The sequence below is a fragment of the Pholcus phalangioides genome, unplaced genomic scaffold, assembly GCF_987345545.1.
Source record: "Pholcus phalangioides strain wild (caught in Gottingen) unplaced genomic scaffold, Ppha-v1.0 ptg000009l_1, whole genome shotgun sequence".
Lineage (NCBI taxonomy): Eukaryota > Metazoa > Arthropoda > Arachnida > Araneae > Pholcidae > Pholcus > Pholcus phalangioides.
The window spans coordinates 53,083,168-53,097,278 of NW_028301602.1; the positions used below are offsets into that span (position 1 = coordinate 53,083,168).

The window sequence follows — 14,111 nt, forward strand, 5'->3', positions numbered from 1 at the left end:
TTCATTTAATTGTGAAACATAAGGTTGACCCTAGGGGCTCTGCCATAAAAATCGAGACTAAAAAAGGCTCAGAGTAAAAAAAAGGCTGACAACCGCTGCCCTAGGGGCACAAGTTCAAGAAAGCGGAAGTAGAAGCAGATATATTTATCCGGGGTAAGGGGTATGTTGGTATGAGGGAGGTAACTCTGAAGAAGGGAAGAAGATTTTGAAACCACTGATATTCCTCTTTTTTTTTTCAACGCTAAAAATTCTATTAAACAATCAGTGAAGTTTGCCGAAAACCAGCTGTAGAAGCTTGTGAGAAGATTCTTCTGATTTCTAATTTTGATATGGCTAATTCTTTATTGTGATTGGGTGTTATCAACATGGTTGCGCCTACAGTTACAGCACTGCATCTCGCCTTTCCCTTTCTACTAATTGTCTTCTCAGTATATAATAGAAATTTTTAAATCTATATACACTTTTTTTTAAATAATGTGTTTATGTTCATGTACTGTATTTTATATGCATAATAAAGCATCTGACGACACCCAGCACCCTCATCCGGGACAATGGCTAAAATTGACAATGGTCGATAGAGCCTAGGCAGTGCACGGTGTGAAATGAAATGAAAAAAAAAAGTCTTCTCAGCGGTATCTCGACTAACAGGGATGTAGCGTGCCTTCTCGGGGCTATGGGACAGACTTTTTCTTGAGGCTCCTTGATAGTGTTGCTGTTATGCAAAATAAGCGTATATTTTTAAGGAGGCCCTTATTCAGGGTGTCTACCAAATACCAAAAGTGAAATTCTTGCCTTTTCGAGGACTTTGTGATGACTTTTCTCTCTGTGACCTTTTCTCATTCGACAAAATGAACCACGCTGGGCTATTTTCTTATATTAGTGGTTTCGAACTGTGAGTAGCGAACACTTAGGGGCAGGGCCGGACTTAAGTGGGTGCAAAAGGTGCAGTCGCATCGGGCCGCAAAATTTCAGGGACCGCAATTTTTCCAAAAGAAACCCTTTCTTTTTTTCAGAAGATGTTTTTGAAATGTTTGATTAAAATTTAATTTTTTTCCCCATTGAACTATTATTGATTTTGAAAGGATTTTAGTTTAAAGCCCCTATAATATATCATTTTTAGTGTTATTAGGTATGGCATTAGCTTATGTCAAAGAAGAAAAGAGTATATGCAGCTGGTTGCATTCTCTACCACTGAAAAAAGTTAAGCCTTTCTTTCTGCCATTAAAGAATAACAGGGGTATATTTGCCCAGAAAAAAAAACAAGCTTAGAGCATCAAAGGAAAAGGGACACCGCAAAAGAAATCTAGTAATTTATCTCCTTGAAAACCTCCGTTCTCATTTGCATTATCATCTAGTCTGGAGGCACCAGTAGTGCGCACAAGGTGAATGTTTGTACTTTTTATTCATGCGGTGCGGATTCCGAACAGCAGGCTTGTTTTTTATACTCATCGAGAGGTTGGTGTGCTAACCCCTCAATGGGGGACTCCCTGCGGTAGCAATTTTTTCTTCGGTCATGTCACCATTTTTGTTGTACCCCTGTGTCAGGTGCTTTAGCTATTTATGTTCTATAGTATTCTGTCGCACATGGACATTTATAGATCATAACTGCCCCTGAGCGAAGCAACTTCGAGTGTCCTCTGGAGTGTTAATTGCATGCCATCCTAGGAACCTCTGAACTGTAATGTTTCCAGAGGGAAGCTTGAGAATTTTTCAGTTATAAATACCATCTGAATCATTCACTCATATGTTCCAGAAGACAGGGGCCGTCTTAAGAGTATCATGGGCCCCCAGGCCAAGTGGTTTTTCGGAGGCCCTAACTGGTAAATCCTAGAAAATTTCAACCGGATCTCATTTTTGCGAGGCCCCTCTTCTCTTGGGGTGCCCGGGTGGGCCCATGCGTTAAGACGGCACTGCCGGAAAACGGATATACAATGTATAAATTCTAAATTTCGACAGTTTTTACTACTGAGCTTCCAGAAAAAAGTGAGACGTTTTCCCTCTGATTTTTCCTCTTCTCAGTTTAGTTATTCACCTAGTATTAACCAACATTAGAAATATTTTGTTTCATGAATAGATTTCATGCATAGAAGCATTTAAGAGCACAAAGATCCGAAAATTTATAATGTAGGCTACATAGGTCCCAGCAATTGATTTCCCGATAAGAGAGACAATGTGTTTGCCTACTACTACTGTATTAAATAAATTACATCTGAGGTTTAGGCTGATTTCAGCTAGTGTTATTAATATTCGACAACCTATACCAGGCCCTGGTATAGGCACCCTGGTAATTTTGAATTTGAGTATTCAAATGTTGAGATTGTAATCTTGCATTTTATTTGTGGAAAGACACCCTTGGTTTTAAACAAGTAATAACGTTGAAGAGCTCATATACAGTCAGTCCCACTTGTAGCGTTTCCAAAAACTCGTCATAAAAAACGTTGTAGGCGGGAAAATGCTTTAAACGGAACATTTCGATAAGTGTTAGTAAAAGTTAGGATTATGAAAATAAGTCGTACAAAGCGAGAAAACTTTCGAAGTGGGAACGTTAAGCGGAATATACTGTAGTAATTTTAAATTAATCTACATTTTCAAATACAGTTCTAACGTGTTTCAGAATGTTTTTTCTTTACTTTTGTGAATCCCAGTACTTGATTCCTTTTCTTCTATTTACATTAGTTACACAAAAACAGCAATAAAAGATTTGAAAAATTATCAAAGTTATCGAATTGTAATATATGTATGATAAAGATGATGAAACACTCTAAAAGTATGTCAGAAATGTATGTCCGTTCAATATGATTCGAGCCACGATGAAATGTAGGCAGGTGGACCATGCTAATTATTATTAAGCTTTTATAAATTTTGTCAATTAATTAAAATGCGATTCCCTCTTAATATATTGTGTTCAATTGATAACGATGTCAACTATCAACACGTTCCTGAAATAATGAAAAAATGAGTTCTCTTTCCTGAATAACTTTTGCCCTTTCAAGATTTATGTTCGTAAGTCGAAAAATGTATAGGTTAGGGAGTGACTGCATGAAATGTTTTTTGGAGGGGCAGCAAAAATTCTTTTGCACTGGGCCGGGAAATTCCTAAACTCGGCCCTGCCTACGAGGTTTCGGTAAATAAAATAAGGAGTCTTAATGAAAGGGGGAACATGAGTGAATTTACAAAATAAAAACATTTGATAAGTTTGCTAATTTGTAAAAACCTCAATAAATCTTCTGCTCAGACAGCTAAGGGACTCGATCAGCGAGGGACCGAAAAAATGACCTAGAGAGTTTGCAAGCACGTGAGTGAGCAAAAGAGTGACTTGGAACTTGAGCAAGCATGCGAATGACTAAAAAATGATTTACAGAGCAAAGGACCTAAAGCGTGTGAAAGTATGTGAATGACCTAGAGCTTGTGCAAGCATGTGAATGACCAAAATCGTGACTTATAGCAGTGGTTCTCAACCTTTGGAAGCCCATGTGACCTATTATATCTCTTTTGCGTAAGTCAAAAGCTAGGCCATACATAGAACAAACAAGAAATTAATGGGAAAAATAAAACTGCATCACTCATGGCTCAGTGCGACTAGTGTTAGGACCTGGTACTGGACCACACAGGGCCAGACTTAGGAAGACGCGTATGGTGCCGCAATGAGCCGCAAAAAGGGGATAAAAATGTTTTGATTACATTTTGACATCAACTTCTTGACACAAAGCAATAGCTTAAAATTCAGTCCAAGATAGAGAAAGAAAATCTCTAAAGTTGAGGGCCTGGGCAGATAATCAGTTTCTAGTCCTGAGAGCCCTAAACCTTCACGTGACTGAGGTCTCACTCACAATTTTTTCACTTAAAAGCAGAAACTTTAGTCAAAATTGATTGCCAAATGACATTTTTTATGACCATGATGTAGTTTTACAGTTACTCTCTGGCATCAGTGGGAACCTGGCGAGCACCAAAGTACCCATGGACACCCTGGGGTATTGGAAAACCCTTTTTCAAAAATTCAGAGAGGACATAATTTTTTTTTTTGCACCTGGATGCAAAATAATTAAGTCCGACCCTGGGGGGCCGTGGCCTGGAGGTTGAGAAACACTGACCTAGAGAGTAGAGATGGGACGAATATTAGGCTGCTATTTGGCCCTTTTACCAAATATCTGTGTAAATCTAAGCACAACAAACTAATTTTAAATTAATGGAATATTTTTAAATATATTAAAAACCCCCTTGATAATATTGTTTTGTGTGGTGTATATATTCCTTTCTGTGAAATTTTCTGGGTGAATTTGTTGGATAAGTAAAACATGAAACTGAAAATAGAATCCTACTGCAATAACACAAGTTCACCAACTGAAGGATGTATCTAGACAAGAAACATATATTGAGCTACTGAAAGGAGCAAAGAACATCTAAAGAGGAAAAATAAGAAAATAAGTTGTACATTTTATGATGCATTAGGTTCACAGTAAATAATGGTTGAAATTTTCTTGATTAGATATAAAATTGTGACGAGTGTTGAAAATAAATTGATTCTGTAAGTAATATTAAAATACTTTATTTCATCGGGCAATAAAAATTTTTCAATTACCAGTTTATTATTTAATTAAACAAATTGTATAATTAAAATTCATTATCAATTATTTGAAATAACCAATAATTTTATTTTCAATTTGAAAAAAAAAATTTATTTATAATTATGAATTTTAAGATTGATATTCGGCCAAAACATTAGTCAAATATTCAGTATTCCACCAAATCACTATTCATCCCATCCCTACTAGAGTATGAAAGCATATGAATGACTAAAAGAGTGACCTATAGAGTGTGAAAGCATGTGAGAATGACAGAAAAAAAATTATATAGAGCATGTGTAAAAATGTAAATGATTAAAATAGTGACATAGAGCATGTGTAAGTACACTCATGTCCATAAATTAAGGGTAATTAAGAACCACACGGAAATCGAAATCTAAAGTAAAAATTTCACCTGTAGAATTATCACACACATCTGCAAGAATGATATGCAAATTTCAGGAAGCCACCAGATGATGCCGATAGTACGTCACAATGACGAGAGTGTAAGGGGGGGGGTATATAAGGAATGGTGGCAAAGAAGTAAAATTGTTCACAAGAGTTCTGTAAGGCGCTCAGTGCCATAAGCGAATAGTTATGACACAGAGGGAGGACGCAAATTGATGATTTTTCACGTGGTAGAATTATCAACCGCCTGGAATGTGGGCGAACTCAGATGGAAGTATCCGAGGAACTTGGTATTGCCCAAAGTGTCATCTCTAGGCTTTGGCAACGATTCCAAGATAACGGAAATGTCAGTAGACGTTACAGTATAGGTCGCCCCCGAGTTACAACGCCGAATGAAGACCGGTATTTGGCAGTAACTGCCAAAAGAAGCAGACGGAGCACAGCATCCGACCTGTCTCATCAGCTATCTGCAGCCACAGGTACCACAGTTTCAAGGCAAACCGTGTACAGACGTTTGGGAGATATTGGTGTATATTCTCGCAGGCCTGTCAGATGTGTTCCGCTCACGGCAACTCACTGTCGGCAGCGATTAGCCTGGAGTAGAGAACATGCAATGTGGACATCGTCACAGTGGGCTTGTGTGATGTTTTCTGACAAGTCCAGGTTTAGCTTGCAGTCTGATTCACATCTGACTTTCATATGGAGAACGCCAGGTACCCGTTACCACCAAGACAACATCATTGAACGACACCGTTACGGTGGTGCAGCATTGCTAATTTGGGGTGGAATTATACTGGGTTCCAGAACAGATCTGCATGTTCAAACCGGAACCATGAAAGCCCAAATTTATCGGGATATCATTCTGGAACAACATGTACGTTTGTTTAGGGGTGCCATGGGCGCAGAATTTGTGTTTATGGATGACAACGCCTGTCCTCACCGAGCAAACATCGTAAACGAATGCCTTGAATCTGAGGATATAACCCGTATGGAATGGCCAGCATTCTCACCTGACTTGAATCCGATAGAGCATGTGTGGGACATGCTTGGCCAACGAGTTGCAGCCCATCAACCACCTCCTACATGCGTACCTGAACTTCGGAGAGCATTGCTTGCTGAGTGGAGTGATCTTCCCCAAGATCAGATCGATAATTTGATACTCAGCATGCCTAGGCGTTGTACGGACTGTATTTCATCGCATGGGAGACATACAATGTATACAATGTATACATCATACCAACCATGTAATAGTAAGTTTTTGTAAAGGAGATATTTTTTACAATTGCTCCAGGGAGCAAAAATCGTAGTTTTTATGAATGGTATCATACATACACCATCGTTTTTGCTCTTTATCTTTTGTTTAATAAATGGGCTTTATGAATAAGTAACGTTTGTTTTGTTTCTGAACCTTTATTTGCAGGAGCTGGCATTATCCTTAATTTATGGACATGAGTGTATATGAGTAGCCAAAACAGTGTGAAAGCATGTGAGTGACCAAAACAATGTGCAAGCATGTGAATGCGTGAGCATAGGAATGACCACAAGAATGATTTAAAGACACAGTTGTACTTGCAGGAGGAGGGTGGGGGTGAAGTGGGTTATTGGACAGGGTGATGAATTCGAAGGAAGAGTAGTCAAGAAAATTAGACTAGAATGGGAGAACATCCGCAAAATTCATGTGGCCCCCAGGTGGCAAAAATACACCTCTGTACCCATACTGATGCGATAGTCAAGCAATCACATCGATTGGTTTATTTGAAGTTCTTAGGAATATAAAAACATTGTCAAAATAAGTTCATGAGCTTTACATGTTCAAAACCGGAAAAGTCAGTGTTTTAATTTCTGCCTTGGGAATACTAAGAATTTTGCTTACATTAATTTCCTCTAGTGGCTACCGGCTCTGTGTTGAGCTCTCAAAGTCTTCAGTATGAATAGGTCGAGTTTGTCAACAGAGTCCTGAAGCTATAGGAAATTTTTGAGGAATATGGAGCATGCAAACATAAAATTTTCCCCCTACCATATTGTTCAGTATTTATGACCACACATACTCAAAACTGCAAAGAAAAAAACTCAATTAAAAATACTAGTTTTGAGAGGCGAGACAACACGTTTCCCTTCCTTAAGGCCTTGCAACAAAACGAGCAAGTACAGTAGGGGCAATAGAGGAAGGAGGATCCTCTACATTCCTATTATTTAAGATTGCAGTAGAAAGCCTTTGTTCTAGAACTATAGGAAGATTTTTCCTCCTTCGGTTTTTTGATTTCTAGGACTGAAAAATTATATGTTCCAAAAAAAAAGCAAAATAAAACAATTAATTATTCATGGAAATGCCTTGAGAAATGAAAGGATAATGGACATATTCTCACAACCAGGTAAGATTGATGTCCCGGCCTGGCAGTTCTAGATTATTTAAGTACAATCAAAACCCAAGATATTACATTTACTCAACTTCAGTACTGCAATCAACCTTTCAAAAGACTTACACATTATGATCAGCGCAAATTTTGACATACTTACTTGTAGTTGCTTTGGGTTTCTTTCTGTCTTTTTTCTCGTGGGCTTTTCTGTTGGGCTGCTTCAACTTGTGAACATCTGTCAAGAGCTTAACAGAACAAGCACTTCTTCTAGATCCATCTATGTCTTTATATGTATTTGGACTTTCCTGGCTGAGAGATTTGTTTGCAGCACTTTGTAATAATTGCATGCTGATTTGTTTTGCCATTTCTCTCATCTGCTCAATTTTTTCTGAACTGAAGCTAACAGGAACATCTTTTGCATCGTGATGTTCTTCGCACTTTCCTTTCTTATCACTGCATTGAACAGTTTTTGACAATTTTTTTGAAATTTTTGATTTAGGCCTTTTCAATGGTTTTATTTCAGACCCAGTTCCTGCAAATATAGCACTAGTTTCTGTACCCTTGTCACTCACATCACTGTAAGTAAACAACTCATGGAGATCATTACTTTTGAAAAATCTTCGTTGTCTTGGGTCTTTAAGAACACGATTGGTAACAAATTGTTTGAAAATCTGTCTGTGCAAGAAAATAAGAATGTGAAATACTTTCTGTAAGAACCTATAGATGAGTAAAAACAAATACACTAAAATTCTGATATGATAGGAACTCAAAATTGCCGAAAAAAAGAATCACTGTATGCAAATTAAAATTTTTTTGCTTCATCACAATAAACTGTATAGGATTCCCGGGGTATACCAAGTTCTGATTCTTAATAAGATACTGCTTCTATGGATTTGATCTTTAGTTAAGATTTGAGAGAGAATTTTGCAATCACATTCTCGAAGAATCGTTTCCCTACGTTGTTAAGAATATAGTGGATTCACCCATTTTTTAACTCGATTCTTGGTAGACAATTTTCTTTTTCCACAAGCGAAATGGCGTGTAAATTCTTTCTTTAATAGAAGCATTTTTATGATTCACATTTACAATATTAAAAAAAATCAAAAAGTATTCAACAGATGCATTTTTATTGCTGAATAAGGAATTCATCAAAGTTTTTACACATTACTGAAGGTTGTATGGGAGAGTTGAAGATGGTGTGGTCGAGCCTATGTAGGGTATCCTAAAGGCACAACCTTAATCTCATCAACCATCCGTCGTAGAGGCACGATTCCTATTTAAAAACATGTTCAACAGGTGTTCAAAAATTACCCTGTTTCAGTTTTGAAAGTGAAAATACAGTGTGTAACAAAATATAAAATATAAATTTTCATACGATTCCCCTGTGCTCTAACTTCCAATCAGAAAGTTATTGCCCTCTTTCTCATGATGCCAACAAAAATAATCCATATTTCTAAGTGCAATTTAGTTTACAGAAAAAAAATGAGAGGAAATTTGGGAGAAAACAGCATTAAATGCAGAAAAACCATTTAATCCGTATTTAATTAACACGGTTGTTTTGCAAATTTCCTCAGTTTTTCGAATTCGAATATCTCCGCAAATATTGCACTTTGAAACGTGGATTTTTTTGATGGCATCAGGAGTGACTGGGACACAACTTTCTGATTGGAAGTTAAAGTATGGAAGACAGTATGAAAACTTAAGATTTTTTTATTTTGTTACAAACTGTATTTTCACTCTCAAAACTGGTACTATGTAATTTCTGAACGACAAGGCAGTAGTGGGGGGGGGGGGGAAACTTGGGGCTCTGATCCCCCCGAAATGTGAGAAAATGACTGGAAAAAGATGGCCAAATCTATTGTTCTATAACTTTGCCCCCACCCCCAGGAATGAAATTTCTGTCTATGGGTCTGTGTGTTGAGCATTTTTTAAATTGGAATCCTCTACGACTGATGGTTGATGAGATAAAGGCCATGCTAGCACTTATGGAACACGCTGTATATACTGGTAATAGTGATAAAATATTGGATCATTTTAATAAGCATAGTACAGATGGCTGGATACAAAGAAAATACAATTCTGGAAAGAACAGTCACATTCCTCTGGGGGGGAATTGAACCACCCACCTCTTTACTGTCTGGGCAAGAGCTTTACAATTAAGATACAGAAGACATACATTTTGTTACCGTAGAAACAATATGTTCCTTCAGCTGAATGGGACTGCACAAAAGAGTCTCCTACTCATCAACAACTTGTAACAACATCAGCCTCCAGATGGCAAAGTAAATGGAACAATGAACCTCTCTAGTAATTCTTAAGCCCAAGGAAAATATTGTTCCACGGTTAGAAATTTATGTCCTATGTAGCTTAATGATGGAGCACTCGCCTGGACAGTGAAGAGGTTGGTGGTTCGATTCCCTACACAGAAATGTGTATTTTCTTTCTGAAATTATCTTAACTCTTAGCTTTGTATGTAGTGTCATATGTACTTCGTATAATTAGCAGAGAGGTTCATCGTTTACATAAAATTTCTCCTAAATAGTAGAAATCCATCTGCTCAAAATTTTATTTGTTTACTTTTCTTTAGAATCTCAATGCACTTGTTCTATGACAATGGTCTTATCTCGCAATCACCCCGACAGACCAGACACGACCCAGGCTCTGTCCCTCCGGGATACAAGCCTTTTACCCGTGCGGGTTGGGTCACGCTGGGGAGGAGCTCGCAATCACCCCGGCATCCATTCATCCTAAATTGCATCCTCCCAGAGTGCTTCCTGAAGGCACCTCTGGAGATAATTTGGGAAATTCTTTCTCTTGCCATCTGGTGGCCTATGTCATGTGGCCAACCAGATGGCCACATGACAATGTCCTTCACGAGCTATAAGTTGATTGTTGACGCCATCCATGTACGGTGCCTTTCAACATATATATGCTCCAAAGTTGAAACATTCTATCGGCTTCCATAGCTTAGATGGTAAAGCACTCGTCCGGCAAGCGAAAGACAGGAGTTCGAGTTCCCGTGGGACAGTGATGAATTTTCTTCATCTTCACAAATAACCAGTCTCTCAATAAATCTTGTAAATCCTTTCTGTTGCTTATACTGTCAGTAAACTCAAGAGCATCTCTTCCTTCTTTTGTTGAGTGTGACCCTTGGCGATGGGGACATGAGACAAAACAGAAAAAAAGTGGGAGGAGGTAAAGTGAACAACGATTAAGCTTATTAACGAGTTCGAACGCCCAATTTTTCGAGCCTTCACAACAGAGTTGCTGACATGAAGAAATTAACATTGGGTGGGACGAGAGCAGGCCGTCCCGTATATACGGGGCTGAAGCGCATACTCAGGAAACAGAGGACGCACTGCATTGTTTTTCTAAAAATTATTGCTGGGAGTCTTAGCTGCCTTACAAAATTTATTGGGGATGGGGGCTCAATATCCTCTGCTCCTAGACGCCTTTGATCAGGAATCAAATAAATAATAGTAAAATAAAAATTACCACACACAAAAAAAAGGAAATAAGAAATTAATGTGGAAAATTTCAAATCCCCCGAGCCGGGTACCATTGCATTCTAATACTAGAAATATGAAATTTCCTCCTTACAAATCAGGGATTCCTAAACTATTTACGTTAGCAACACCCTTAGAAATTTTAAATATTTCAAGTAATGTTGAAGGGAGGTAAAAGGGTGAAATTTACGCCCCCTTCTGGTCCAGCATCCTGGACACTTGACCCCCAAGTTGCAGCCCTGTTTCCAGTACCCCAACACTTAGGTAGCCATCGCCGAAACTAGGGAAGAAGGCAGTTTTCACAGGCGGAAATTTTGAGGGGGCTAATTCTGGGGGGACGAGATGAAAAATACCATTTCGATTGATTTTCTTCAGTGGAGAGGGTGAAAAAATTACCTTTCCCCCCTCCATGACTAAAATGATCCTGTCTCCGTTGGACCGGGCTTTCGGACTGATCTTTCGCAAGGACCCCGATTTTTCACAGGGAAGTGCTTGGAAACTGTCGTAGGCAGGGCTGCAACTAGATGCTTGGTCACCCAAGTCAAGGGCGCATTTTGACGCCTCCTTGTAATGTTGAAGGAGATGTTTCAGAATGAAATTTGCACTCCCTACAGTCCAGCGCCCGGGGCACGATACCCACCTGCTCCCCCCTAGTTGCGGCCCTGGTCGTAGGCATAAACTTGTATTGGGGCAATGGGATCGAGACCCCCATTAATTTTGGAGAGCTGGCTCAACCCCCCCCCCCCACCAGAAAAAAAAATCGCATGGATATGTACGTTTTCCACACCTAGACTCCGAATAATCACGTCATGTCAGTACAGTGTGTTTCGGCCTTCATAGCTGTGACATGTAAAAAGTATCAGTTTCCTAAATGCTTCAAAACATTTGAAAAAAATTTTATTTCATGTATTTGAGTCTTTTTCTTCTTTTCATTTTAAAGGGTGGGCCGCACCTTCCACAGCTGACAAAGAGCATTTCAATAGGTTTCAGTTTCGGCTATTTTAATGCAGGTTTTCTGAATATAAGCACCATTTCCTAATTAGAAGGACGGGGAGTGCATAGCTTGTCGCCTATGTGTGGGGGAATATGTCACCTGCAGGCATCCATCCATATAGGGACCTCTGCTGTCCCTCAAAAACTACATTCTTTTTGACGACGCCGGCCAGGGCTTTGGTAAAAGCTTTTGCACTTATAATGGATGGCCATCAGTGAAACAGGGAAACCGACAGAAGCAGTTCCATAGGTGATCCTAATTGGAATATAAAGAAATTACGGTGGTGGAGCAATCTGCTATAGACGGGGTTTGTGATTCTGCAAAATAAGAATAGCTTTGTTTGGAGCTACTTGAAGTAAACTCCTTGTTTTTCCCTGAAAAAAAACCCCACAAAAGTTGAGATTCCAAAACAATAAGTGATTTTGTTCATAGTTCAGCCTTTAAACGGTTAACTTCTTCATTTAACGCCTCGTCAAACAAGACGGCAAAATCAAGAAAACTCATTATAAATTTCCAGCTTTATACGCCCGATTATGAGCATTTTTGCATTGTTTACCCATATTCTTTGCCTTAAAATAAAGTATCCCATACTACTGCAGAACGAAAAAGGGGTGGTTCAGGGTCATCACTAGAGTGGGCAACTGCCCCGGAGGAAGAAATTTAGGGAATAGCAATTTTAGGTGAGAAGAACAAAGACCACCATCATAAACTGCACTGTCGGGTGCCAGTCAGGTCAGGTGGCAAGTACTGCGCTGATATGAATAGAGTACGAGACAAGCAGAGTCAACTAAGCGCCTCACATGGATTGGCTGACAAATAGATAGAATACCAAACGAGACCAGAAACCACAGAGGGCCCACCTGGGGGTCCCTCACTGATTTAAACAAAGCTCATTTGGCCAGCACCAGCACCCAAAGTCTGAATATAGAACGAAATATCCTGTGCTGTGTACTGAAACCGAAACTGTCTTATTATGGACACTAGACGTGAGAGGGCAAAAGCTGCGAGTTAAGTTGAGTCTTTTTTTCTGATACCGTACCTGGCCATTTGAAGTTTGTGAGCGGTCACATACATTTTTTACAAGTGCAGTACGACCCATGACGGGTAAGAGATTTGTTGGGGGCAGAGCGTGCCGACTGAGACATGAAAAAAAAAAACAGACATCACACATATAGAGAAAAAAACCAGTCTATATATACGTGCTCCCGTGAGGGTGAGAGCATGCCGCTGCCGATTTGAATACAACGTCCGAACAACCGGTTCCCGCACATGCATGGAGAGAAAAAAAAGGGAAAACAATCCAACAAGATTGTCACTGTGTGTGCGCAGTACATACTTGATTGATAACTGCCTTGTTTTTGTGTGTCTGGGCTTCAGATTGATTTTTTTTCTTCAAATATTGAAGGATCGTCTCTATAAACAAGGTTTCTGGTATCCGAGTTAGATCAGAATTCATTTCCTCTCGTTGATTGAGATCTTCATTTTATTAATATTATTTTGCCTAATTGTTATGAAAACATCGCAAAGAGGAACATTTAATATTTTCCCAGGGATCAACAAATTATATTAATAAGGAAAGTATTCTACCTACTTTGACATGAAAAGCTGGAAAAAAACATTTGTCATACATACGGATGTATTTTTATTTGTGTAAATTGTTGTGTCAGGTTAACAGTGAATCTTAATTTTTATCAAGCACAGCAGAAGGAAGTAGGATTCTGGAGCATTTTAAAATAATAATTCTCCGTATGCTTTTCATATTCTGCTCCTTTTTTCATCTGCAAAGAATTCATTTAGTCATACAATTGCAATTGATGCTGTTAATAAAAAAAATGGTTATCTGGTGATGTGTATAAGAAATCTTTACAATATCTATAAATATAACAAAGGCCTATTATTCAGTCTGACCCCTCAAACTTTTTTTGCATATGTAATTTTTTTGCGAAGTCAGCCGGTACAAATTTCCAAATTTATTGTCAAAAAAAAAAAGCTAATTCATCAATTGTAACATTAGTTATTATTGCATAGAAATTTGTTAAATAAGTGAGAAATGAATTTTTTAAAGAATAAATGAATTCTTTGCAGTTTTGAGCTTGGCCTGAGTCAGGTCCAGCAGTCCATGTACAGTGCACACGAGCTCCAAGGAAAAATTGAGAGATTTGTTGCCTTTTTAGTCTAGTGGTCTAGGGCATTCACCTGGAAAGTGAAAGGATGTGGGTTTGATTCCCCCCAAAAGGCAGTTGAATTGTCTTTCTTTCCAAAGATTCATCTTTGCAACAGCCAG

The 14,111-nt window shown here is 38.7% G+C and overlaps 1 protein-coding gene and 1 non-coding gene across 2 annotated transcripts in view; one reads left to right on the plus strand and one right to left on the minus strand.

Annotated features, from left to right (window-relative positions):
• LOC149083293 (DNA excision repair protein ERCC-6-like) overlaps window positions 1-14,111 on the minus strand; it is a 435,993-nt gene that overhangs the window by 94,879 nt on the left and 327,003 nt on the right. Inside the window, exon 18 of the mRNA XM_089236536.1 lies at window positions 7,488-8,044. Within this exon, the coding sequence (XP_089092662.1) occupies window positions 7,488-8,044 (557 nt within the window). The remainder of the gene's footprint in view (window positions 1-7,487; window positions 8,045-14,111) is intronic.
• TRNAS-GGA (transfer RNA serine (anticodon GGA)) lies at window positions 13,992-14,066 on the plus strand. Its single transcript has one exon. It is a non-coding gene; the product is annotated as a tRNA-Ser (tRNA).